The sequence below is a fragment of the Aquarana catesbeiana genome, linkage group LG05 (genome assembly GCF_042186555.1).
Source record: "Aquarana catesbeiana isolate 2022-GZ linkage group LG05, ASM4218655v1, whole genome shotgun sequence".
Classification (NCBI taxonomy): Eukaryota; Metazoa; Chordata; class Amphibia; order Anura; family Ranidae; genus Aquarana; species Aquarana catesbeiana.
The window spans coordinates 82,554,818-82,581,864 of NC_133328.1; the positions used below are offsets into that span (position 1 = coordinate 82,554,818).

The 27,047-nt window shown below is 39.7% G+C and overlaps 1 protein-coding gene across 7 annotated transcripts in view; it reads right to left on the bottom strand.

Moving 5' to 3' along the window:
* Positions 1-27,047, bottom strand: part of ZMYND11 (zinc finger MYND-type containing 11) — a 147,908-nt gene that overhangs the window by 76,984 nt on the left and 43,877 nt on the right. For 5 of the 7 annotated variants that reach the window (XM_073629918.1, XM_073629917.1, XM_073629916.1 and 2 more), the window contains 2 exons: positions 14,715-14,852; positions 6,973-7,132 (listed from right to left, as the gene is read on the bottom strand). In XM_073629918.1, the coding sequence (XP_073486019.1) occupies positions 6,973-7,132; positions 14,715-14,852 (298 nt within the window). Of the gene's footprint in view, positions 1-75; positions 115-6,972; positions 7,133-14,714; positions 14,853-25,811; positions 25,947-27,047 lie in introns of those variants that run through there. The other 2 variants (XM_073629921.1, XM_073629923.1) reach the window with 2 other exon arrangements.

The window sequence follows — 27,047 nt, forward strand, 5'->3', positions numbered from 1 at the left end:
AAAGCTAAAGGCAGGGGTGTCAGTGTGAATGAGGCCTAAATACAATTTTAAAATATGATGCAGGAAAACAATTACCTTGCCTGTGCAGTAGATTTGTGCCAGTGTGAATGTAAGTTAGTGTGTGCCTGTAAAATGGGTCTATCCTGTTTATGTAGAACCCAGCCCAGATTTTAGGTAGGTGGTGACATATTCTAGCTGCATACATTTCAGCTGCTTGCCTATTTACATATATATTAATCAGGAACTGGTTTGAAACTTCAAACATCATGTCAACTAGATTAGGGAAAAGCACACTGTAATTGGCTTTAGAATGAAAGCAAATCTATGACCACAGCTTACACTTTAATTTTATAACATCAGCATAGTAATAGCAATACAAACAATTGCCATTTTTGATAATCCAAGATAAGCTTACATGAAAAATCTCCTTTCATAATGTGAGTGCTGCTTATCAGCTGCCATGTCTTTCCACAACTTCCTGGATTCCCTGCATGCTTTTCCTCTGCTTTATACTCTTAATTTCTAAAGACTACATATCCCATGGTACACTGCTCTCTGCAAGCAGTGATTCCTGTACTGATTCAATCTCCTGAAACTCCTCCTTTCAACACCCCTATAGGTCAGAAGGCAGGCTCTGTAAAATGTGTTACACAGCAGCACATACCCACAGGTTAGAGCTGCACAATTCTGGATAAAATGAGTCACAATTTTTTTGCTTAGAATAAAGATCACAATTTCCTCACGATTCTCGGCGTAACATCATCTTTCTCATTATACAAAAAAATTGGGCTAACTTTACTCTTTGGTTTTTTTTTTTTTTTAATTCATTGAAGTGTATTTTTTCCCCCAAAAATTGCTTTTGAAAGACCGCTGCCCAAATACAGTGTGACATAAATTACAACAATAGCCATTTTACTCTCTGAGGTCTCTGCATATATATATATATATATATATATACATATATATATATATATATATATATATATATATATATATATATAATATAATATAATATAATATAATATAATATATGTTTGGGGATTCCAAGTAATTTTCTAGCAAAAAATACTGGATTTTAACTAGTTAGCAACAAGTGTCAGAAAAAGGATTATGCCCTGTACACATGACCGGTTTTCCTGTCGGAATAAACTCTGAAGGTTTTTCCGGTGGAGTTCCGCTCTTGCATACACACAGTCACACCAAATTCTGACCGTCCAGAACGCAGTGACGTACAACACGTACGACGGTACTAGAGAACGGAAGTTCGATAGCCAGTAGCCAATAGCTTCCGTCTCGTACTTGCTTCAGAGCATGCGTCGTTTTTGGTACTTTGGAACAGCATACAAACGAGCGGTTTTCCCGATAGGAATTGGTTCCGTCGGAAAAATTCAGAACATGTTCTCTTTCTAGGTCCATCAGAATTTTCCACGTAAAAGTCCGATGGGGCAATATACAATGAAAAGCTTCCGTCTGACTTTTTCTGTCTGACATTCCGCTCGTGTGTACACAGCATGTCTTTAAGTGGTTACACTGACCTCATTTGTAGACCAAAGTTCAATACAATGTTTCTTTTTATCTCTCAGCACTGAGCAATGTGATAAACTTTAACTTTGCCAGCTGACTTTTTTTTTTTTCTTTTGGCAGCTCCGAGCAGAGAACGGCTCTGCACTTGTTACATGAAGATCATGAGAGTAGTTGAATCGAGATTGCAATTTTTTAACGAATAATCGTGCAGCTCTACCCACAGAGTATAGTGAATATGTGTCACAGAATTAATAGAAGTAAATGAGTGGGGATCTTCAAGTAAGCTGACAAACGACAAGACCATACAGATTAACAGAAGTAGGCTAGAACTAATTGAAAGCTAATTTGGAAAAACATAACGTTTTTACATTTTGACAATAGATATGCTTTAAGCTGGCGATACAAAGCTCCATGTCGATACCACCCGGTTCTCCAATCGGATGCACTCATTGTTATTCAAGTGGCTGTCTTAATACAATATCTGGCAGGGAAGATTTCTCCATCCACGCTGCTGAACATAGATGAAGGTAATAAAATGATTTTCTTTAATTTTTCCCACGGCTGAACAAGAGAAATCTATGCATACGTCTGGCTTTAGTCTCCTGTAACCGACTAAATAGCAGAACAAAAAGATAAAAATGGAAGAGGAGAACTGTGGTGCCAATTGGGTTCTATTTCATGACAGAAAAGACAGCAGGGTTAAAGAATGCTGTAAGTGTGATGGCTTCCCATCAGGAGGGTGCAGGTAGATTAGCAATCAAGCTGTATTGCTAATAAGGATAAGTTCACTTTAACCATTTCAGCCCTGGAAGATTTCCCCCCTCAATGACCAGGCCATTTTTAGCGATACGGCACTGCGTCGTTTAACTGACAATTGCATGGTCGTGAGACGCTGGACCCAAACAAAATTGATGTCCCTTTTTCCCACAACTAGAACTTACTTTTGGTGGTATTTGAACACCTCTGCGGATTTTATTTTTTGCGCTATAAACAAACAAATACAGACAATTTTTGGAAAAAAAAAAAATATATATATTTTTCTTTTTTGCTATAATAAATTTATAAATATCCCCCCAAAAATTAAAAAACTACATTTCTTCATCAGTTCAGGCCAATATGTATTCTCCAGATTTTTGGTTAAAAAAAAAAAAAAAAAAAAATTCGCAATAAGCATATATTGATTGGTTAGCGCAAAAGTTCTAGTGTCTACAAAATAAGGGATAGATTTATGGCATTTTTATCATAATTTTTTTTTTTTTACTAGTAATGGCAGCGATCAGCGATGTTTACCAGGACTGCGAAATTGCGGCGGACAGTTTTTTTGGGACCAGTGACATTTTTAAAGTGATCAGGGCTATAAAACGGTACTGATTACTGTATAAATTACACTGGCAGGGAAGAGGTTAACACTAGGGGGCGATCAAGGGGATAACTGTGTTCCCTAGGTGTGTTCTAATTGTAGGGGGGATGGGACTGACTGGGAGTACAGAGAAATCGATGTTCCTAATCATGCTATACTTGAACGGGGATCTGCCTTGTTTACATGGACAGATCCTCTTTCTGGCTCTCTGTGGAGCTATCGCTGAGCAGCAGGCGTGCACCTGCTGTTAAAAGGGACTGACGCACAGCTACAGCAATTTGCGGGAATGAGCCGACCTGCCGCTGTATAATGACGTCGGCTGGTCGGCAGGTGGTTAAAAAATAAATGCACTTTTTTTTGCAGGTAAAAAAATGTGCATTTACAATTTATTCTTTTCCAGAGCCCCTTAAAGCATTGCACCAGTGATCAGCAGATTGCTGATGCCATGCAGGTCTCCTGCAGATTGTCAGTGTGAGCTGTCTAGCTGTACATCATACGGCCAGGCAGTTTCACACTGACAGGAAGACTCAATGAACTACCACATCACTCAACAGTGCCATGGTAGTTCATTGAAAACTACAAGCCGACAGCCGCAAAGCTGTTCATTCATACACAGAACTATGGAAGGAGAGGCCAGGAGCACAGAAGAGGGACCCGAGAAGAGGAGGATTGGCTCTGTGCAAAACCACAGCAACAGAGCAGGTAAGTATAACATGTTTGTTATTTTTATTAAAAAAAAAAAAATAAACAAAAGAGGACTTTACAATCACTTTAAGCCTTACAAGACTGACTGAACAGATTTACAAAACCTTTAGCAGGTAAGTCATTTCACATATATGTTTTTATCTGTGCATTTGGAGTTTAGTTATGGGTTTGTGTAGCTAGGACTTTCTTTTTTAACGTTATTTGAAGGCACATTTTTAGGTAAGCACGTTTGTTCCAAATGCACTAAGCGGTTATAGAAAGAGAGATCTGGGAACACAGTAAGTTATAACATGAAATATAATATATCACACTCACAATGAACCGGTTTGTACTTAAAGGTGCCATTCCAAGCTGAGGTGTAGGGCCCTGCTGGTTCTCAGGATGTTAGGGGTGGAAAATAACTCATCAAGTAAGAGAGAATTGAAGCTTTTTTTTCTTCAATAATGGGTCATACGTTATATTTTAAGAGATCTAAAAGTTATTTTCTATATTATAAAATGTACTGTGATCCCAGATTGTGGCTTCTATAATACTTGATTAGTATCCTGTTTGAGTGAGCTACACGGTTCTGCTTTTATTTAAGGGATGTTTATGGCACTTGTAGACAATGAGAGGGAGTGCAGATCTTGCATAGTTAGGGGAGGGCAAATGTGCATATTTTACCCTGGGGAGGATTAGGTTCTTTTTAACTGTCCACTGTGTTTTATGCTATAAACCCTTTCTGGACACTGGACGTGCTACACATGCCCAAAAAAAAAACCCCATCATTGTAGTACACAAGGCATATGAAGTGCTCTGTCCTTTTGGCCTGCTGCCCCCTCCCCTCTTTACAGCAATTCCCAGCTGTCAAAATTGTAGCTAGCTAGGAGCTGCTGTGCAAATACCATTATTATATATACACTTATTTATTTATTTTGCCTTAAAAAAGGTGCAAAAGTAAAAGAAAAAAGCCTTTATTTCATTTGTAAATAACTTGCAATGCTTTGAACCAGAACCATAATTTTAATGCTGTTTAAAAGGCTAAAAAAAATAGAACATTTATACTTTTTATCCACAGCAACACAAAAAATGTAATGTTTTTTCAGTTTTTTTTTAATGGATTGCATAGGCAACAGACATAGTTATTGTCAAATCAAAAGACCCATAGAAGAAATGCAAAAATAGTTCTGGTCCACTGGGGCTAAGTTCTCATTTTTTTCACCCTCCACCAACGATAATTATTATTATATCTTTTTCACGAGTTTGGACATTTTGACAGCAACAGCGGACATACTTCAATCTGAATCTTCCTACTGACTAGCTGCCATTTATTGTGACCATAAAATATAATCTAGTCTTCACATGGTTTTTTCTTCAAAATGAATGTATTACAATGGCCTATAGCAGAAACTCTCCTATAAGCAATGGCACATTCATTAAATAAGATACAGATAATACAATGAATAAAGACTGAGCTGCAGAATTATTATTTATGAGAACAACTTGCATCTAAACATACATGCATGACACAGCTACACCCCTGTTTCCATGTTTATCTTGGGGTAACAGGATTAACTCAGAAAACACAATTAAGATGAATGACTGCCCATTACTTTTTAGCAGCGCTCATCTTCACGGCCAATGATGCATAAGTTCTTCTGTCCTGCTTCTGCCCCTTACCTCTATGACTAAGCCCCAGTGGGTGGGGCAAAAAAAGTCAGAGGGTGTGGCTTGAGGAGTGGCATACGACTGAAGTTATCTCACACGTTAACATAGACTGGACTGGCAGAGCGGCGATTTTTCTAAGCATACTACAGTGACTTGAAAAAACATTCATACCCCTTGAAATCTTCCACATTTTGTTATGTTGCAACCAAAAACGTAAGAGTATGTTATGGGGTTTTCATGTGATAGACAAACACAAAGTGGCACATCATTGTGAAGTGGAAGGAAAATGATAAATGGTTTTCCAAATTTTTTACAAATAAGTATCTGAAAAGCGTGACGTGCATTTGTATTCAGCCCCCATCGCTCTAAAACCCCTAACCAAAATCTAGTGGAACCAATTGCCTTCAGAAGTCACCTAATTAGTAAATAAAGTCCACCTGTGTGTAATTTAATCTCAGTATAAATACAGTTGTTCTGTGAAGCCCTCAGAAGTTTCTTAGAGAATCTTATTGAACAAATAGTATCATGAAAGCCAAGGAACACACCAGACAGGTCAGGGATAAAGTTGTGGAGAAGTTTAAGTCAGGGTTAGGTTATAAAAAATATCCTAAGCTTTGAACATCTCACAGAGTACTGTTCAATCCATCACCAGAAAATGGAAAGAGTATGCAAACCTACCAAGACTTGGCCATCTACCTAAATTGACAGGCTGGGGAAGGAGAGCAGAAGCAGCCAAGAGGCCCATGGTAAATCTGGAGGAGCTGCAGAGATCCACAGCTCAGGTGGGAGAATCTGTCCACAGGACAAGTAATATGCCCTGTACACACGGTCGGATTTTCCGATGGAAAATGTGTGATAGGACCTTGTTGTCGGAAATTCCGACCGTGTGTAGGCTCCATCACACATTTTCCATAGGAATTTCCGACACACAAAGTTTGAGAGCTTGCTATAAAATTTTCCGACAACAAAATCCGTTGTCGGAAATTCCGATCGTGTGTGCACAAATCCGATGCACAAAGTGCCACGCATGCTCAGAATAAATTAAGAGATGAAAGCTATTGGCTACTGCCCCATTTACAGTCCCGACGTACGTGTTTTACACCAACAGTGAGAAATTTCCCGATCTCTGCAGCCGCACATCAGGAAAATGTCTCACTGCTTGTGATTAGCGCAGCGCCGTGCCGACTTCCTGGCGGGCTCTGCACGTGGGCTGTGCGAACACACCCGAGCTCATCCTTATTCTACAGTATTGACTCAGGGGGCTGAATGCAAATGCATACCACACTTTTCACATATTTATTTGTAAAAAAATGTTGAAAACCATTTATCATTTTCCTTCCACTTCATAATTGTGTTGGTCTATCACATAAAAACCCAATAAAATACATTGACATCTTTGGTCGTAACATTACAAAATGTGCAATTTTTCAAGGCGCTGTACAAGCTAAATAATCTGGTTGGCTACTAGGAGTCCTTCAGAATATAACTGCACTCTGCACTTATGTGAAATGAATGCTTTAGATAAACACACACACACACACACAGACTACATAGAGATTTTACAGCAGCAAAACAAAAGAGTGGCACAATCATACAAATAAATACAAACTGAATTTTTTCCTCAGTTTCTTGTTATCCTTTCCTAAATATCTCCCAGGATTATGGAACACAAAGTACTTTTTTTTGTTATTAAGAACATATCAATAAAGGGAAAATATTTTAGAATTACTACTTACGATTTCATCCCCTGGTAACCAGTAACCCTCCTGTTCAATTCCAGCTTTTGACCCCTTGCACCCCACTGTTAGTGTCTCCACTATCAGTCCATCCTTAACCGCAAGACTAAGCTGCCTTGTGATCTCCTTCGGATGCATACCATGGACCCGGGTCATGTACCTGGTAAACACACAATAAAGAATGCTAAGTTTTGTGTACGCTATTTCTTTCCATAATAGACATCCCACTAAAATGCAGCATTCAGTATTAAACTATATAAAATTGTAACAGCCCTCACTCCTTTAAAGTGATAGTCAAGCTTTAATTTTTGGAAAAAACAACACACACTCATACAGACACAGATACTTCCCATATGGGGCCATGGAGCTGTGGTTGCAATCATCATTAGGGGTTTATTAGAATTTTGTTTTTGTTTTTTTGTTTAAAAATAACAAACATATCATACTAATGGTATTGTTCATTTATATATTTTAAACAAGAATTATTTATGCTCACTTGCAAATTTATTTTTTTTATTGTAAACTGCAGCAGCCCCGTACTGAAAATTACATGGTCATACAGTGCATCCAGAAAGTATTCACACAGCTTCAGTTTTCCCACATTTTGTTATGTTACAGCCTTATTCCAAAATGTATTACATTCATTATTTTCCTCAAAATTCTACAAACAATACCCCATAATGACAACGTGAAAGAAGTTTGTTTGAAATCTTTACAAATTTATTAAAAATAAAAATCCCATGTACATAAGTATTTACTGCCTTTGTTCAATACTTTGTTGATGCACCTTTGGCACCAATTTCAGCCTCAAGTCTTTTTGAGTATGATGCTACAAGCTTGGCACACCTATTTTTGTGGAGTTTCTCCCATTCTTCTTTGCAGGACATCTCAAGCACCATCAGGTTGCATGGGGAGTGTCTGTGCACAGTAATTTTCAGATCTCTCCAGAGATGTTAAATCAGGTTCAAGTCTGGGCTCTGGCTGGGCCACTCAAGCACATTCACAGAGTTGTCCCGTAGCCACTCCTTTGTTTTCTTGGCTGTGTGCTTAGGGTCGTTGTCCTGTTGGAAGATGAACCTTTGCACCAGTCTGAGGTCCAGAGCGCTCTGGAGCATGTTTTCATCAAGGATGTCTCAGTACATTGCCGCATTCATCTTTCCCTCGATCCTGACTAGTCTCCCAGTTCTTGCTGCTAGAAAACATCCCCACAGCATGATGCTGCTACCATCATTCTTCACTGTAGGGATGGTATTGGCCAGGTGATGAGTGGTGCCTGGTTTCCTCCAGACATGACGCTTGCCATTCAGGCCAAAGAGTTCAATCTTTGTTTTATCAGACGAGAGAATTTTCTTCCCATGGTCAGAGTCCTTCAGGTGTCTTTTGGCAAACTCCAGGCGGGCTGTCATGTGCCTTTTACTGAGGATTGGCTTCCGTCTGGTCACTCACACAGGCCTGATTGGTGGAGTGCTGCAGAGATGGTTGTTCTTCTGGAAGGTTCTCCTCCCTCCATAGAGAAACGTTGGAGCTCTGTCAGAGTGACCATCGGGTTCTTGGTCACCTCACTGACTAAGGCCCTTCTCCCCCCAATCGCTCAGTTTGCCCGGGTGGCCCGCTCTAGGAAGAGTCCTGGTGGTTCCAAACTTCTTCCATTTATGAATGATGGAGGCCACTGTGCTCATTAAGACCTTCAATGCTGCAGAAAATTTTCTGTACCCTTCCCTAGATCTGTGCCTCGATACAATCCTGTCTCGGAGGTCTACAGACCATTCCTTGGACTTCATGGCTTGGTTTGTGCTCTGACATGCACTGTTAACTGTGGGACCTTATAAAGACAGGTGTGTGCCTTTCCAAAGCACAACCAATCAACTGATATTACCACAGTTGGACTCCAATCAAGTTGTAGAAATATCTCAAGGATGATCAGTGGAAACAAAATGCACCTGAGCTCAATTCTGGGTGACATGGCAATGGCTGTGAATACTTATATACATGTGATTTTTAAAAAGATTTGCAAAGATTTCAAACAAACTTCTTTCATGTTGTCATTATGGGGTATTGTTTGTAGAATTTTGAGGAAAATAATGAATTTAATCCATTTTGAAATAAGGCTGTAACTAGAGCTGCACGATTAATTGTTAAAAAATCGTTATCGCGATTCAACTGCCCCTCATAATCTTAATACAGCATTTCCCCGATTCATGTTAAACAAGTGCAGAGCCGAGCAGAGCTGTCAAAAAAAAAAAGAAAAAAGAAAAAAAAAAAATTCAGCTGGCAAATGTTTATCAACAGTTATAAAGAGAAACCATGCAGCTCTTGGTTCTTTTAGATCCAAGGAATGAACTTTAGTCTATAAATGAGGTCAGTTTAACTACTTAAAGTCTAAACCTTTTTTGGCACTGTTGCTTAAAAAATCTGTATTTTTTGCTAGAATATTACTTAGAACCCCCAAACATTACATATATTTTTTTAGCACAGACACTAGAGAATAAAATGCAGATTGTTGCAATATTTTATGTCACACTGTATTTGCGTAGCGGTCTTTCAAAAGCAATTTTTTAAGGAAAAAATACCTCAACGAATTAAAAAAAAAAAAAACTTAACAGTAAAGTTAGCCCAATTTTTTTGTATAATGTGAAAGATGTTACGCCGAAAATCGTGATCTTTATTCCAAGCAAAAATATTGCGATTCTCATTTTATCCAGAATCGTGCAGCTCTAGCTGTAACATAACAAAATGTGGAAAAAGTGAAGAGCTGTGAATACTTTCCAGATGCACTGTATAGAGCTGCAATTTGGACAGCTCCCATTTGGAAACATCTCCCTCACAAAAAAAAAGCTTTCTAAATCAAAAGATGTATAAAAAGGTGTTCACTTTATATATTCTTTATTTTTTTGTCATTAGTCACATTATTTCTTCTGAAGCAGAAAACCAGAATTTAGGTAGAGCTCTCTTTTGTAGCCAAGCCATATGTATTTTATAGCCCGTTACACTTATAAACCCCAACAAAAGTCTCTGTAGAAATCATGAGCTTTGCTGACTGGAAGGCTGTAGCTCTAACTCAGTGAGCAGGAGGGGGGGGGGGGGGGATCACTGCTGTCACATAGGGGGCACATTCTCTCTGCATCTTACTAGTGAAGGACAGGCTGGAACTAACATTCGCCTGTTCAATGGGTGCATGCTTACTGGCCAACTAGCCAGGCTGGATTATCCTAATGGCACTTGGCCAGTCTAAAGCCCCAAACACATGGGCCGAATGCCGGGCAACTTTGGCTGGTTCAATAAAAACCACCCAACATGCGGCCCGTGTGTATGGGAGCTGGTCCGAAAGAAGCTGGCAAATGACTGAAAGCGCTGACTGGAGTGTTCTAGCAGGAGGGGCTGTCCCCCTGTCAGAACACAACGGCTCAGTGGGGTAAATGGCTGTACTAATGTTGGATTGTTAGTACAGCAGATCCGACCTTTTTTTCCCCCCCGTCAATTTTTTCCTGTCCAACCCACTGGGTTGAACGGAAAAAAACTCATACTGTGTGTACCAGGCTTAAAGTGAATGTTATTTTTAACTAGAAAAAGCGAAGACTTTACAATCATGTTATACTTACCTGCCTTGTGCAGTGGTTTTGCTGCACACAGAAGGTTTGTCATCTTAATGCATAGAATGCATTAAGATAAAAAATCTTCTGCCTTTACAATTACTTTAAGACATATTATTATTTTTATAGTCAGGGCCCTGTAACAAAATAAATTGCATTACACTGTGTGGTGGGCCAGAGAAGAGGCTTTGTTAACTAATAAAGTATTTGAAGTAACAGGTATGTTATGAGCCATTAGAATTAAAGACTATTACTTTTAAAACGTTTAAAATAATATGTTTACTGCAATAATTTTCTATCTAGCACAGACATACTTTCAGTTAGAAAAGTAGTGGAGAGGGTCTTCCATTTTTAACCAAATTTCCACTGAAATATTACAATAAATAAAGCACAGGAAAAACATATGACACAAAAGAAGCATGAAAGGACAACCTTCCATGCAACGCTTAGTCTTAGTCTTTATCAGCATTTTAAAGTTCAAAGACAAAGGGGTACAACACAGGTCTAACAGCATAGCGGAGCAAACTACATTTCTAGTTTAATAATACTTGGAGTTCAGCTCCCTAGATAATCTCTCTGGTGGTTTTTCTAGACATGAAACTGAAATGTCTGCTCTGTATAATATGTCACCTCGATTATTACTGGATGACCTGTGAGAGGTACAGCACATAAAGTGGTTTATTTTCTAACCGAGCAAATTCAACTTTAATGAACTTCCTTCCATTGCCAGAGAAATATTTCAATTATGAGGCTGAAACCGTGCTCTTGGGTAAAAAGTGATCAATAAACAATAAATTACCATTTAACAGGATGGCTTGTGTCCAAGAACTACGTCACGTTTTATCTAAGAGACTGTGGAGAAGGTAGTGAGTGATACTCGGTGCCAAAGGACTGCTCATCACTTTGTATCATATGACACCTAACAATATAGCATCCCAATATCTCAAAAATATCCTACCACAAAATCCAATAAAGAATTGATTTACAAATACAGCGCTTTAAAGTGAAATGCTGGTCAAAACTTTTCCCTTTTCTATTTTGGACAGATAAGGGAAGATGTAAAACCCTCATATGTTTCTTGCTATGTCCCTACTAGGTAGATTTCTCACCACGTCTTGTGTAGTCACTGGGATGGGAAATTGGGGAAAATATATCCAACAAGGATACAGCTGTCAGTAATTTTTATTTCTCTTATTTATCCTCTGTAATGTAAAATAAAATAAAAAAAAAAAAAAGGATGCATTAACTGAAATATAGTCAATGCATTAAACAGTCCAAAATACATTGGACATGCTCTGAAGCTTGCTCTAGAGGTGCCTGCAATAACTGGCTATACTGCCAACTGAGACACTACCTGGAGTTACAATCAAGGTATCTGACTGGTATTTAAAAAGGCAACCCAGCACTATCACCAAGTAGTAACTTGCCTGAAGAGGAAAACAACCAGACACATGCAATAAAACAGGGCTTGGGGGGGTTTGCATGCCTTCAGAAAGGTGTAAAGTTGCATATCTGTTCATGTACTTACAGTGAGAAACATAAAAATAGACTGAACTATAAATTCACAGCAAAGTAAATCATAAAACACTGACAGTTGTGAGTTAAAGCAGTGTTCTGTCAAATCAGAGCCAGTACCCACTAGTGGATATGTTCCGGGTCTGTCAGTTATTTTTTTTAAAGTTCCCAATAAATCTGCGATCATGTCCAAAAGTGAAGGTGGAACTAACCCCATCAAGTTAAATTGTTTCCCAATAAATTTACATTCAAGGCATGCTGTGAATGATAACTTATGGTTGCTTGTGCTCTCGATTGAACTGTCAAGCCATCAAATGGCTGGTGTCATAACTAATCACATGTGAAGCACCAAAGCAACTGTAGATCAAACAAAGGCTAAGATGGCAGCTTCATTGGCTGTTAGGCTGCATTCACACCTGAGCGTTTTCAGCTTGTAAAACGACCAAAAAACACCCAACACGCAAAATCCCATTCATTTCCATGGCACCTGTTCACATCTGAGCATTTTGTCACCTGAAGAAAAACGCCTGAAGCTCAAAAAAGCACATGAGCCTCTTTTTGGGCAGATTACAGGCGTTTTTCTGCTGATTATATTGGTGAACTTTTGACCTGTGCAAAATTGCAGCAATAAATAAATAAATAGAGGAGAGGAGGGTTTAGCACCACATTACACAATCTTCACTGCACTACTACATCATAGAATGCTTAGAACATACTAACCCATAATATGTGGGTGCTTCTATAGTTCCATTTCACTCATTCAAGTCGAATAGAAATAAGAGGGCACTATTTTTAAGGTTCACTGCAACAACCATAAATTACTATCAACTACTACAATAAATCACTTGCAAACCCACTTTTGCTGAAAATTATTATTTCACTGGCAACAGGGACATGGGGATTTAATAAAGGCAAAAATATGCTGTTCATACTGCAAGGGAATTTTAGCTTAATAGGCATTTTACACATTCAAATGATTTTGTTTTAACTAGGTATTAGCATAGGTATAATTCCCTGTGTTGTTTGTTTGCATTCACCAGCACGTGTTTTTACCTGCATAAGATTTGTATTGATTATGTAGTTTTATGGTGCCATATGTTGTCTATAGTGTCTATAGTCGAGTTTGTGTACAGACTTGATGCATGCAGATGGGCTCATATGTTGTGGCTGCAGTTGACTGCAGCAGTGTCATGGTTGATTCATTTCAGCCGCGGTTGGCTTGTCCCTATTCACCAGAAAGACAGGCAACTTCATGTTCCTCGTCACACAGAGTCTAGTGCATGTCTAGCCATTTCCTCCAAATGTGGGAGTGATAATGTCCTGTAAACACATATTCCAGCATGGTGAGATCTCAGTAACTGTTCTGCCTGTTTGTGTCTGTGTCAGATCTAATTGCCATTTAGCGCTCAAATGCACCAGGGCTAGACTGAAAGACCCAGGGATTGTAGGATATATAGATTCTTCACTGGAAATGTCAGTTCTCCGACTACAGATAGAGGCCATGCATTAACCTGTGCAGTGTCATGCTGCATGCATCAAGTCTGAACACAAACTCGACTATAGACACTATAGACAACATATGGCACCATAAAACTACATAATCATTACAAATCTTATGCAGGTAAAAACACGTGCTGGTAGGAAGATTTACAATGTTTTTAAAGAGTAACTCCACTTTTGTTGAGAAAAAAACATTCCCCTCTGGGTGATCTTGACAAACTGTTGCAGATTCCTACCTTTTGTTATTCTGAAGAAATCCCTGTGTGTTTCTCTGTGTCCAGGTGAATCTAATGGGAGTAGTTTCTTAATTATCAACCAGCTGCTGCACCTGCAAAGCTCTAATGAGGAAAGTTGCAGGACCTGCATACCTTTAGACATGATTTCCTATTGGGAGTATCTTACAAAAAATGACATTTCTGTTGCAGGGGATGCCTGAAATCTGACTTGTATCTTAGTGCAGACTTCTGGGAAAATCAGTGAGCCAATCGCACTAGCAGGAAAACGCATATCTGGGGGGGGGGGGGGAGTGATGTTCTGTATACGTTCTGTGTACAGAACAGCTCCAGGTAGCCATATTGCACTGCATTTCACAGAAAATTACAGTGCTGCAGATTGAAAAGGAAAGGTAATTTTTAATAACAATCAATTACAATATGACTTGTGACGCAATTGTACGTGCTATATGTTTTTTTTTTTATTTGCTATTTTTCTTCCACGGAAGTTGAGTGACCCTTTTTTTTTTTACTTGCATGTGACTGGGTATTGTTTGCAAAGTGAATTTTCACCACAATCATAAAACTAAGGGACAATTCCCTTGGAAATTGAACAGGCTATTTGCCCTTAATAAATGAACCCCAAAGGTTCTGTTCAAACGTTACCAACAACCAACATGCATGCAATTTTGTCTCATGTTCTGCAATAAACTGATTCACAGTATATAGGTCAGTTCTCAGTTCCATTTACTAATTGCCAAACCATCTGCACCAATCAAAATGTACAGCTTTAAAAACCCCTTTTATTAAAATATTTGTGTACAGACTAATACTGGTAAAAGTCATTTCACTGGCTACAAATTTCACTGTGACAAATATTACTAATAAGTTAATTAGACCTACTGAAAGCATTTCTTAAACCTACTTGGTAATCCGATCAATATTGGCAATCTGTTTCTGGTTCCGGATGACTTCTATAGAGGTCCAAAGGTACTGAATGATTTTTGTATCTGCTTGTCGCCTCTTTGTTAGACGCGTCATGGTCTTCTCAGGTTTCATCGTGCTGCAAAACAGTGAAGTAAAAAAAAAAAAAAAAAAAAAAAAAAAACAATAAAAGGATATTCTAATATAGCCCTTTATAAATTACATTGGGGTTATTTATGGAGGCAGTTATGCTCTATATTCAGGAATAAAACATATCAGGAGGGACTTCAGGAACATAATATGTACAGTCTGGAGGAAAGAAGGGAAAGGGGAGACACAATCGAAACATTTAAATACATCAAGGGGGTGAACAAGGTTCAGGATTTTCAATATGAAGCCAAGATAAAGAAAACGGGGACATGACCTCAAACTAGCAGAAAGAAAGTTCAAAACTAATCTTAGAAAGTATTATTTTCCTGAAAGAGCAGTTCATTATTAGAATAGACTTCTAGCAGAGGTAGTGATTCAGTCAACAGCAAGTGGATTCAAACATGCTCGAAACAATCATGGATCTATACTCAGACAAATAGTTAAAAAAATAAAAAACAAAAACATGTATAAATAGAACAAAAATGGGGCAGACTCGACGGGCCACTTGGTCTTTTTTCTGCAATCACTCTTCTATGTTTCTGTATCACACCATGCAAATGTGTGCAAATCAGCCACAAATCATATTCTACCTTTTGCATCTAAATGATTTTGAGTGCCTATTCTGCGATTGTCTGCAATCAATACTTCAATATCTAATGTTTTTGGACATTTTTGGCATAATGAAGTGATGTGGACCACTTTTGTAAACAATGCATATATCTGAAAATGGGTGAATGCTTTTCTACTTTCTTATCATTAAGGCAAATTGAAAAAAAAGTGTCACACTTTCATACAATACGACAAAACCACCGTAATGCGACAAGACACATTTATTGCATGAAAAGAGACATTATGATAAATCAGTGTCAAGTCTGTAACAGATTTTTAAACTGTGACACATGATGAAGGGCAACTGATGAGAATGTATATAAACGTCTCCCAAAGTTTACAATTCCCCTGGTGTGGGGTACCAGTACACCTTATCGACATTTATAACTATATACATTTTTTTTTTTGGGGGGGGGGGGGTTAGAAAACTAAAATTCATTCTTAGGTCTTATTAAGATTCTATACTGATATGATTAGGTGTCGAAGTTCCCCTTAGGTACACAAACCTCTGGCTGAGTACTTGAGTTCAAGTATATTCAGTTAAGAGTCCTTGTATTAATAAACATAGCTACTTAGCTATCATGAAAGCAATGGCTGTGTCGGGGGCGGGGGGGCTCCATCAACATGGAGACCTGCCAGCAGACTCTTAAGGAGAGTTGTAAGCATGTGTTGGGATCATCCAAAAACAAGAAACCATCTATGCAAATATTTATGGAATCTTTGTAATGTTGCTTGATATCTATGCCACCTTCTTTGTGAAAAATGTTTATTTGCAATATGCATAAGCAAAAGAGGCATGCCATTCCTCTAGCAGTTTTTCGCTCTCTGTGTTTGGCAAATCAGCTGACACTTCTCCTGCTTCTTCTCAACTGGCCTGACTCCCAGTAAATGATGGGGGTTACAGTTAGAGCATCCCTTACAGCATCCCTTTAAAAGTTAAAAGTTGTACTGAAGCCTGAAGGTTTTTTACCTTTAAAATCTTCAGTATGCAGCTCTCCCCCCCTTATATCATAACTGAGGCTCTCTCCCTTCTCATTAGTTCAATCATAGCCAGTGAGAGGGGAGTGGGGGTAGGCCTGAGCCCGTCTGTGTGTGTGTGTATTATGGGATGCCGAAAGAGGAGGATTGGGCCAGCTCTGTGCAAAACTCTCGCACAGAGCAGGTAATTATAACATATTGTAAAAAATAAAATTAAAAAAAAAAAAAAAAAAAAACACACACAAAACGTTTATAATCACTTTAACCGCTTCAGCTTCGGAAGGTTTTACCCCCTTCCTAACCAAGCCATTTTTTAATACATGGCACTGCATTGCTTTAACTGACAATTACGCGCTTGTGCGACACTGTACTCAAATAAAATTGATGTCCTTTTTTTCCTCACAAATAGAGCTTTCTTTTGGTGATATTTGATCACCTCTGTGGTTTTCATTTTTTGCGCTATAAACAAAAAAAACAAAAAAAACAAAAAAAAGACCGATAATTTTGAAAATAAAAAAACAATATTTTTAATACTTACTGCTATAAAACATTCCAAATTAAAAAAAAAAAAAAAAAAGTAAAATCAAATTTCTTCATTGGTTTAGGCCAATATGATTTCTACTACATATAGTGCTTAAAAAATGCACTGTCACTGTATAAATGACACTGGCAGGGAAGGGGTTAACACTAGGGGCGATCAAGGGGTTAAGTGAACTCCTAGGGAATGCTTTCTAACTGTGGGGGGGAGTGGATGCACTAGAGGAAAAGAGAGATCCGTGTTTCAGCTTAGCTGAAACACAAGATTTCTCTATTACTCCCTGACAGAACAGCAATCTGCCTTGTTTGCATAGGCAGACCACGGTTCTGCCTTTCCTCCGAACGTTCAGCGGCCATTGAGGCCACCGGATCCGCTGATTGGCTTCCGCTGTATCCAATCACAGCAGGAGCGGGGCTCCGGCAGCGAGTGCTCTCCTCCTGGATCGTGTGCATAAAAATCATACAGGTATGTGATTTTGCACAGCCGGGCCACCCTGCTGCAGTATATATGCAGTGGTCTGAAAATGGTTAACCACTTGCCAACCGGGTGGTGGCCCCAAACCCAAAACAGGCTGGATGAAATATACGTCATCCAGCCTGTTTTGGGTTTGGGGCACACAGCGCACTGCTCATGCAACTGCTGTGTCCACTGGATCGCTATGCGATTAAATAATGCTGTTATGAATGAATTAATTCATAACAGCTGTGTTGCCTATGCTGTGATTGTCCCACAGATATGAGCCAATCACAGAACCCTGTACCATGTGATTAGCTGTAGCTAATCACAGATCACTAGTAATCACACGAATGTAACCCATTTATGACAGTACATCATAGTTAATCATATGAATGTAACCCAATAAAAGACCCAGTGGTAATCAAATACTACCTGAAGAAAGCTCTATTTGTGTGAAAAAAATACGTAGATTTCAGTTGGATACAGTGTTGCAAGACTGTGCAATCGCTAGTAAAGTAGCACAGTGCTGAATAGCAAAAAATGCCCTGGTCATGAAGGGCGTAAAAAACATTCCAGAGCTGAGATGGTTAAAAAAAACAACAAAAATAAAACATAAAAAACACAACCAGCACAGAGACTGTATATACAATGGCAAAAATGTTAGGTTCTGCCAAACATATGAGAAGTTTTACATGTTCCTGTAAATGAGGTGAACTGAATAGACACGGTAATGTGTGCTTTAGATTCAGGAGTCTTAGAATGACTAACCACGAAGATAGCTGTGGCTTTGTGTGAAAACCACTCACTTTTCAGTAGTCTCGCTCTTAGGTATTACAAGTTTAAAAAGAGATATCGACCGGAAACCTTGAAAGTCATAGTGCTTACAAGACCGCCTGTATCAGTACAGCACAAACTATGACACGTGGGTACTTACTTCCCCAATGCGACTTTAGTGGCTGCCTCCACTTTTTACAAAGTGCAAAAACGCTGTAAACAAAAGACTGATGAACGAATAATAAATGTGCCCTTTCTCATCAGCGCACAAAAAAACCCTGCTCACTAGTAGCTTTAGCTTGGGTTCACACACCGCATGTAATTTGCACAGGAATCGCAGCACATTCCTGTGTGAACTACATGCAGTGTCTCTGGGGTGCAATTTGAGCCATGGATTTGTAGGGCTGAAATCGTACCGCATTTGCACCGAACTGGTGCAGGACCCTTTTTTTCTGCACCAGAATCGGATCACATAGGTGTTCACTTTGTTTTGCAAACCGATTGCGGGGTGCCGACTTACCATACACTCTGAAATTGGTTTGCATGGACAGGAAGTGATTTAGATGCGGTGTCGAATCCGCAGCAAATTCTGTGAATTCGCACCACATCTAGTGTGAGCCTAATCTTAAAGTGGATGTAAACCCAATTCATGAAATTCGACCTAGGCACATAGATCTGTAGTGTTTTCTTATCTCTCTCCAAATCCCTGAGTCCTGTGTGTCTGGGCTGTGGAGGGGGGGGCTGGGGGTTCGGGTGCCTTTCCTCCAATCAGCTGTCTTGGCACTCCCAGTGCTGAACAGGGAGAGAAAATCTCTAACACAATGTGCACTTTCTAAAGAATAGACAGCAGATATACATGTAAAACGTTTGTAGGGAGATTTGTTTCATCTCTGTGTATCATCTGAAGCTGTTCACTTCACGGGGTATAGGAGAGGATTTACATCCACTTTAAGCACAGATTGCGACAAGAGTCATGTCAAATAATGTTTAACGTGAATTAATGGGACAGAAATGTGTGGGCTGCCATTGCTGACTTATGTTTAGCCCTGGTTCACATTGATGTGATTGACATGTCAAATCGGCGGCAATTGCAGCATCCGAATCAGTGTGACACCGCATTTGCAGTGCCTCACCGATTTCCAAAAGTAGTTCCTGTACTACTTTTGGCAATTTCGGGATGCGATTTCCATTGACACTGACATCTGTGCAGAAACCTGGCTTAAACTCATTTATTGAAAGTGTTACAAACAGTCAAGGCCAATGGAAATTATAGCCAAGTAAGCATACCGAAATTTATGCTCAGGCTCAGAAAGTAACAAACATAAGGTATTCTGTTTGTATAAGAATATCGATAATAACAGAGGTATAAAATACAGGGGTCTCCCGGGCCATTTAGAGATGGTCTGCCAGCTAGCAAGTACTGATAGTCGTAGTACATAGGAAAGAAGAGGAAATGGAGACAAGAGAATCAAGAAGAAGATTGCACAAGACAATTTTCATCTTTCAGCTCTGTTGGACTTTGACAATTGTGCAATCATGCAACACTGTACACAAATGCAATTTTTATTTTTTGAGACAGATAGAGCTTTTTTTAGTGGTATTTAACCACTTCAGCTCTAGAAGGTTTTACCCACTTTCTGACCAGGCCATTGTTTGCGCTATGGCACTACATTGCTTTAACTGACAATTGCGGGTCGTGCGACGCTGTACCTAAATAAAATTTATGTCCTTTTTTTCCCCACAAATAGAGCTCTCTTTTGGTGGTATTTGATCGCCTCTGCGCTTTGTATTTTTTGCGCTATAAACAAAAAAAGGACCGACAATTTTAAATAAAAAAAAAAAAATATGTTTTTTTACTTTTTGCTATAAAACATTTCCAATAAAAAAAAAAAAAAAAAAAAAAAAAATCAAATTTCTTCATAAATTTAGGCCAAAATGTATTCTGCTAAATACATTTTGTAAAAAAAAATACCTATAAGCATATATTGGTTGGTTTGCGCAAAAGTTATAGCGTCTACAAAATAGGCGATAGATTTTGGTACTTTTTATTTTTATTGTTTTTACTAGCAATGGCAGCGATCTGCGATTTTTAGCGGGACTGTGAAAATGCAGCGGACAAATCTGACACTGAGTGACTCTTTTTGGGGACCAGTGACACCAACACAGTGATCAGTGCTATAAAAATGCACTGATTACTGTATAAATGACACTGGCAGGGAAGGGATTAACACCAGGGGCGATCAAAGTGTTAAACGTTCCCTAGGGAGGTGCTTACTAACTCTGTGGGGCAGTTAACTTAACACTTAAGGAAAAGAGAGATCAGTGATTCAGCTTAGCTGAATCACAAGATCTCTCTTTCCCTTCCTGACAGATCCGCCGTTTGCCTTGTTTACACAGGCAGACGGCTGATCCGTCTCTCCTGTGAACGATCGACAGGTCGCCGCAGCCGCTGAACCTGCTGTGTCCAATCACAGCAGGAGCCACACGCGCCCCCAAAACCGCATGCACTAAATCATGTACAGGTACGTGATTTTGCGCACCCGGGCCGCCTTCCACAGTAAAATTACGTGGGGCGGTCTGGAAGCGGTTAATCACCACCGTTTGTTTTTTTTTTTTCTTGTTTGCCAAACTAAAAAAGAATTAAAATTTTGGAAAAAAAAAAAAAAAAAAAACAGTTTTTCATAGCTTCTGTTCATTCATTCATTATGATCTTGGCACTACCAAGTTGGTCACTTAACTTGAACAAGCATACAGGTTTGATCAGATGCTTTTGAAGGCAGAGAAGAGATCTAATAGACCCCAGATGTCTCAGTAAAGAATATCTCTCTCTGCCTCTGCCCCCAACTATTACAAGGAATGTTGTTCCTCTCTTGTGATATTAAAAAAAATTTGATCAATTTTATTGCTAAGACAGTGTAAAAAATATTTAAAAAATAAACAATAAAGTAAAAAAAATCATTTAAAGTGCCCCCCATCCCCATGTGCTCACACGCAAAGCTGAATGCATATGTAGGCCCTGCACACATGTGAATGGTGATCGTGCCACACGTGATTCGCCACGAATGTCATAGTGAGAGCAATAATTCTAACACCAGACCTCATCTGCAACTCTAAACTACCTGTAAAGGCTTTTAAAGTGTAGCCTATGGAGATTTTTAAATATCATAGTTTGTTGCCATTCCACAGGTGTAGGGCTGAAAAAACTAATCGATTAATTGACAACTAAACTATTATGAAATTAATCGATTACTATTTTCTTAATCAATTAATCGGCCAGTAACATAATGGGGTTAAAAAAAACTAAAACAAGCCCTTTTATAGTACAAAAAGAGCAAATAATCGCTACTGTAGATGTTACTTTCACAGTTCTACAGTAAAAAATGAACCCCTTACAGTAGTGATTATCTGCTTTTTTTTTTGTACTATAAAAGGGCTAATTTTAGTTTTTTTAACCTCATTATGTTAGTAAACGTCTTAGACCTGGTTCACATCTATGTGTTTTTTGGTGCTTTTTTGCAGAAGCGCACTGCAGTTCATTAACATGGTTTCCCATTGGACACGTTCACATTACGCTTTTTTCAGCCGCTGCGTATTTGGAAAGGGTCAGGGACTTTTTGTTTAAACTCAAAAACTGTGCTTTTTGGGTTCAATATACTTCAATGGAGAAGCTGCAGAAAAGCATTTAATGCATTTTTACAGCAATTTGTGTTTTTTAATGTGCCCAACAACAAATTGGCCAAAGAAAATGCAAAAACGCAAATCGCCGCAAAATCACATGCGCAAAAATCAAAACGCACAGCAAAAAGCACTGCAGAAACAGATCAAAAGCAAACTGCCTAGGTGTGACCCGAGCTGGCCACACTGATCGATTTTCACACGAGAATATTCAGACAAAAAGTCTTTGTATATTCGCTGAATGAAAGAATGTTGCTTGAAATTTTCACTTGTTTTTAATATTCTGTTTTTAAAATGAATGTAATTTCTGAATGAAAACCACACACACTGTCTGAAAATTCCTTTGACCAGGAAGTTTTCTATTTCCAAATGTTCCCGTGGTTGAAAATGAACGTCGACTTGACCCCACTAACGATTAGAAAATCGAACAAACGTTCTTAAAATGAAATTTTGTTTTGAAGGAAAACATTTGATCTCTGAGTCTCTTAATATTTATCAGATTCACCCTTTAATAGTATGTACAGTATATCTCTTCTAATAGTATATACAGTATATCTCCTCTAATAGTATATACAGTATATCTCCTCTAACAGTATATACAGTATATCTCTTCTGTCTGTTATTCTCAAGAGTGGATTAGATATTTTGCTCCCTAAACATATAGTTGGTTATTTATATTTACCACTGTATAGAGATATTTAAAGCGGAGCGCCGCCGAAAATTTTTTTTTTAAAAGTCAACAGCTACAAATACTGCAGCTGCTGACTTTTAAAACATGGACACTTACCTGTCCGGGGAGCCCGCGATGTCGGCACCCGAGGCCGAAGCGTCTCTCCGTCCTCGGGTGCTGCCGCCTCCATCTTCGGTAAGGGAATCAGGAAGTGAAGCCGTGCGGCTTCACTTCCCGGTTCCCTACTGCGCATGCGCGAGTCGCGCAGCGGAATACAGATGGTCCCTGCTGCCTCTGGGACCCGTGTGTTTCCCAGCAGGCAGCGGGGAGGGAGCAGGAAGTGGCGTAAATAACCGCAGATTCTGCGGCTATCTATGCCGGAAATGGGTACAGATACCTGTAATATACAGGTATCTGTACCCCCCTCCCCCCTGAAAGGTGCCAACTGTGTCACCGGAGGGGGGGAGGAATCTGATGAGTGGAAGTTCCACTTTTGGGTGGAACTCCACTTTAAGAATAAATTGCCTTTTTTAAAACTTTACATATTAACTAAATTATACACACTTTTTTTTTTTTTTTTAAGGTTATTAACCGATTAATCGAAACAATAATCGGCCAAATAATCTATTATGAAAATAATCGTTAGTTGCAGCCCTACACAGGTGTATATAAATGAAAGTGTGACATGTTGGGTATTCATTGGCTTGCTGTAACATCACCTTTTAGGTTTATTTTACCAAACAATTGGGTATTATATTGTGTTTCTGTGCATTACAATTAAAGTGTATTTTTTCCCAAAAAATTGCATTTGAAAAAGCGATGAGCAAGTATGGTGTGACATAAAAAATTGCAACAGCCAACATGTTTTTCTCCCAGGCCTTTGCTTTCAGAAAATATATATGCACACACAGCTCAGTGTATATTTATAGCACTGCTTTGTGGCGCGATGATGTGACTCCTGTGCGCATGATGATGTGACTCCTGTGGGAATTATGTCATTGTAGGTCCACTATTCAAGCGGCCAAACAGAGAGAACCCAACAGAAAGACCAGAAGCTGGAAGCACCTGGACTCAGCTGGAGGGCTGACAGTGCAGCGCTGGAGGGTTTTTGTTTGACAGGTACGTTGCCTAATGTGCGAATAAGTGGTGCATACTAGCACATTATGGCATATACTTCCAGGGGGCCCCAAAAGGATATACAGCTGAATTCAAATCTATTTTAATATATTCTTGTCTGGTTTCTGGAATCCAAAGGCTTTGTAGAGCTTTGGGTAGAATAAAGCTTCCATTGTGAAGTCCACATCTAAGGTTTCATGTACATTTTCAGAACCTCTCCTGAACAATTTAACTTGACAGATAGTAACCCACATTTAAAATGTCCGTTTTGTCATGTTTACATGCCGTGTTTGCGTTTTTCTGCTTTTTTTATTCTATTTTTATTTTATTTTTTCAAACTAGCCAAAAATGAAAAACGCCTGTAAACGAAATGCGGCTAAACATAAGTAACCACATTTAGCCATGCTTAGAAGCGTTTGGCGCTTGAAATGCCTCTAAACTCAGCTTCTGAACCCATTTTTTTGCATTCCAAAAAAAGCCTCTAAACTTTGCCTAGAAACGACTGTAAACGACCCTGTGTACATGTACTGATAAGATAACAGAGGAGAGTTCAGAAGCAATTGAAAAAAATGCCCAACATCTCCTAAGGCTGCTTCCACACTGGAGCGGGCGGGCTTTGACAGTAAAACACCGCTCGTTTTTAGCGGCGCTTTATGATAATTTTAGCAACGCTATTCGGCCGTTAGCGGAGCGCTTTTAACCCCCGCTAACGGCCGAAGGGGTTAAATGCCCCATGTAGCGCCACTGCCGAAGCACTTTGCAGGCGCTTCAGCAGCGGTGCCCATTAATTTTCAATGGGCAGAAGCGGTGGAGGAGTCGTGTATACACCGCTCCAAAGATGCCGCTTGCAGGACTTTTTTTTTTTTTTTTTTAACGTCCTGCCAGCGCATTGCCTCAGTGTGAAAACACTCGGGCTTTCACACTGAGACTGCAGGGGAGGTGTTTTTCAGGCGCTTTACAGGTGCTATTTTTAGCCCAAAAGCGCCTGAAAAACGCCCCAGTGTGAAAGGGGGCTAAACGTCTGTTTAGCAGCAGCAGTGTACATGAGGCCTTACCCAGCAACCAGATCTTGTAATTAGTCCCAGCTGTGCACAGGCCCATAAATATGTGAAATGACTGATGCTCAGGGCTCTCTGCTGACAAAACACTATAGGTACCAGAGCAGCCTGTTTATTTTGGGGAACTCATTAGGGGGCACCCTGTTAGGAATGACTTGAGTTTAATAAGTAATAATAACAAGCAGATGTTTTGTTTTATGCTATGAACTTGCCAAACAAAGCCCTTCTGCATTCATGCTATGTCTGTTGCCTTGCTGATTAAAAGTAGAGGACAAATCTACTTACACCGTCCCTAGGTATCTCTGTCTCCTGCATGGTGTTTCCATTACCAGTAGTATATCATTTTTTTCTTTGAGGCACGCCCTGAAGTTTTATTGAATGCAGGAAGAGACTGTGATCTTCAAAGACACTTGAGGGTCAATTTTCTCCAGCAGCAGAAATTTCCTGCTCAAGGCAAAGCCGCTACACCGGTCAGTCATAACATTATGACCAGTGACAGGTAACATGAACATTGATAATCTCGTTACAAAGGGATCTGAAAGTGGGTGGCATATATTAGGCAGCAGGTGAACATATTGCCCCTGAAGTTGATGTGCTGAAAGCAGAAATAATGGGCGACCAAAAGTATTTGAGCAACTTTGACAAAGTTCAAATTGTCGACTGGGTCAGAGCATCTCCAAAACTGCCACTCATGTGGGATGCTCCTTGTTTTCAGTGGGACCTACCAAAAGTGGTCCAAGGAGGAGGAACTGGTCAGAGTCATGGGAGGTCAAGCAACGTCATGCACGTGGGGAGCAAAGCGTGGCCCATGTAGTCGGATACAATGGAAGTTGCTGTAAACCTTGATGCTGGTTCCGACAGAAATGTGTCAGAACACATATTGCATCAGTTTGTTCCCTATGGGGCTGTGTAGTTAAAGACCGGTCAGGGGGCCCATGCTGACCCGTGTCTACAGTCAAAAGCATCTAAATGGGCACATAACTGGACCACAGAGCAATGAAAGAAGGTGGCCTGTTCTGATAAATTCTGTTTTCTTTTACATCATGTGGATAGCCAGGTGCATGAGTCACTTACCTGGGAAAGAGATGGCACCACAATGTACTATAGGAAGAAGGCAAGCTGGCAGATTGATTGGTGCCATATACCACAGCATACCTTCAGACGTCTAGTAGAGTCCATGCCTCAATGGGTCAGTGCTGTTTTGGCGACAAAAGGGGAACCTACTCCACATTAGGTGGGTGATCATTTTCTGGTTGATAAGTAAACTCACTGTAAATGAATAAGCAGTGGCGGGCGCCACTGTGAATAAGTCTTCTGCACTCTCCATCATGTGAAATACGTTAAATGAAGAAATGGAAAAGCACAGTACATCGTTCTTCTAAAAATGCAGAGAGTGGCTGATAACTCAGGGCTGCAATATCACTGCCAGTATTCAAGAGAGTGATTTAAAGGGGAAATCCAGGAACATAAAATTTGGTCAGAAGTATGCAATGCATTAAGCGAATTGAAGCTAAACTAAAAGGGGAAAAAAAAAAAAAAGAACCCCAATTTATTTACCTAAATCCACTGTCACATTCTTCCTAGAATTGTAGACCAGTGTTCACAAGCTGCTTTCTATGCAGCAGATCACCTTACCCTTTCATACTACAGACCATTAAAAAAAAGGAGAAGACTTAGGATGTGGCCTGTCAAGTGACCACAGATTCAAGAAATATGGGCTTATAATTAAAGTGCTGGTCACTGTACTTTCATAAATTGGCTTTATCAATGCCACCATCTTGGACTGTCCATCAGCAGTATAAAGTGGGTGCAAACTAATTTATGGAGAGGAGTTTTAGGACCTTGCTCATAAGTAATGCCAATGGTCAACTCTTGACAGCAGTCAGAAGCAAATAAGTTGGGATGTGTGCTCTAAGGAAGCGATTCCCAACCTTTTTGGCATCAGGGACCAGTTTCGTGGAAGGCAATTGTTCCACAGACTGGGGGTGGTTGGATTTATGGGGGGCGGTGTGTTCAGGGGGGTGTCAGGATTAGTATGATTCCAGCATTTAGTGCACCGCTATGGGCTGGCATTGGAGCTGATCTTTGCACACACAATCCATGAGTAGGGGATCATGGCAGTGTCCAATGCTTGCGCATACCCTGTCCTGGAAGACACATGGCCACTAGATTCCTCATTCCTCGCTAATCTCAAACTGCCTCTGTCCTCTTCAACCAATGTACCACAATCAGCAAGGGAGGAAGTTGCTGGGTGGGACACCGGGGTGAGGGTGAAGATGCCAGGCACTGGGGTGGCTGGTACCAGAGGAG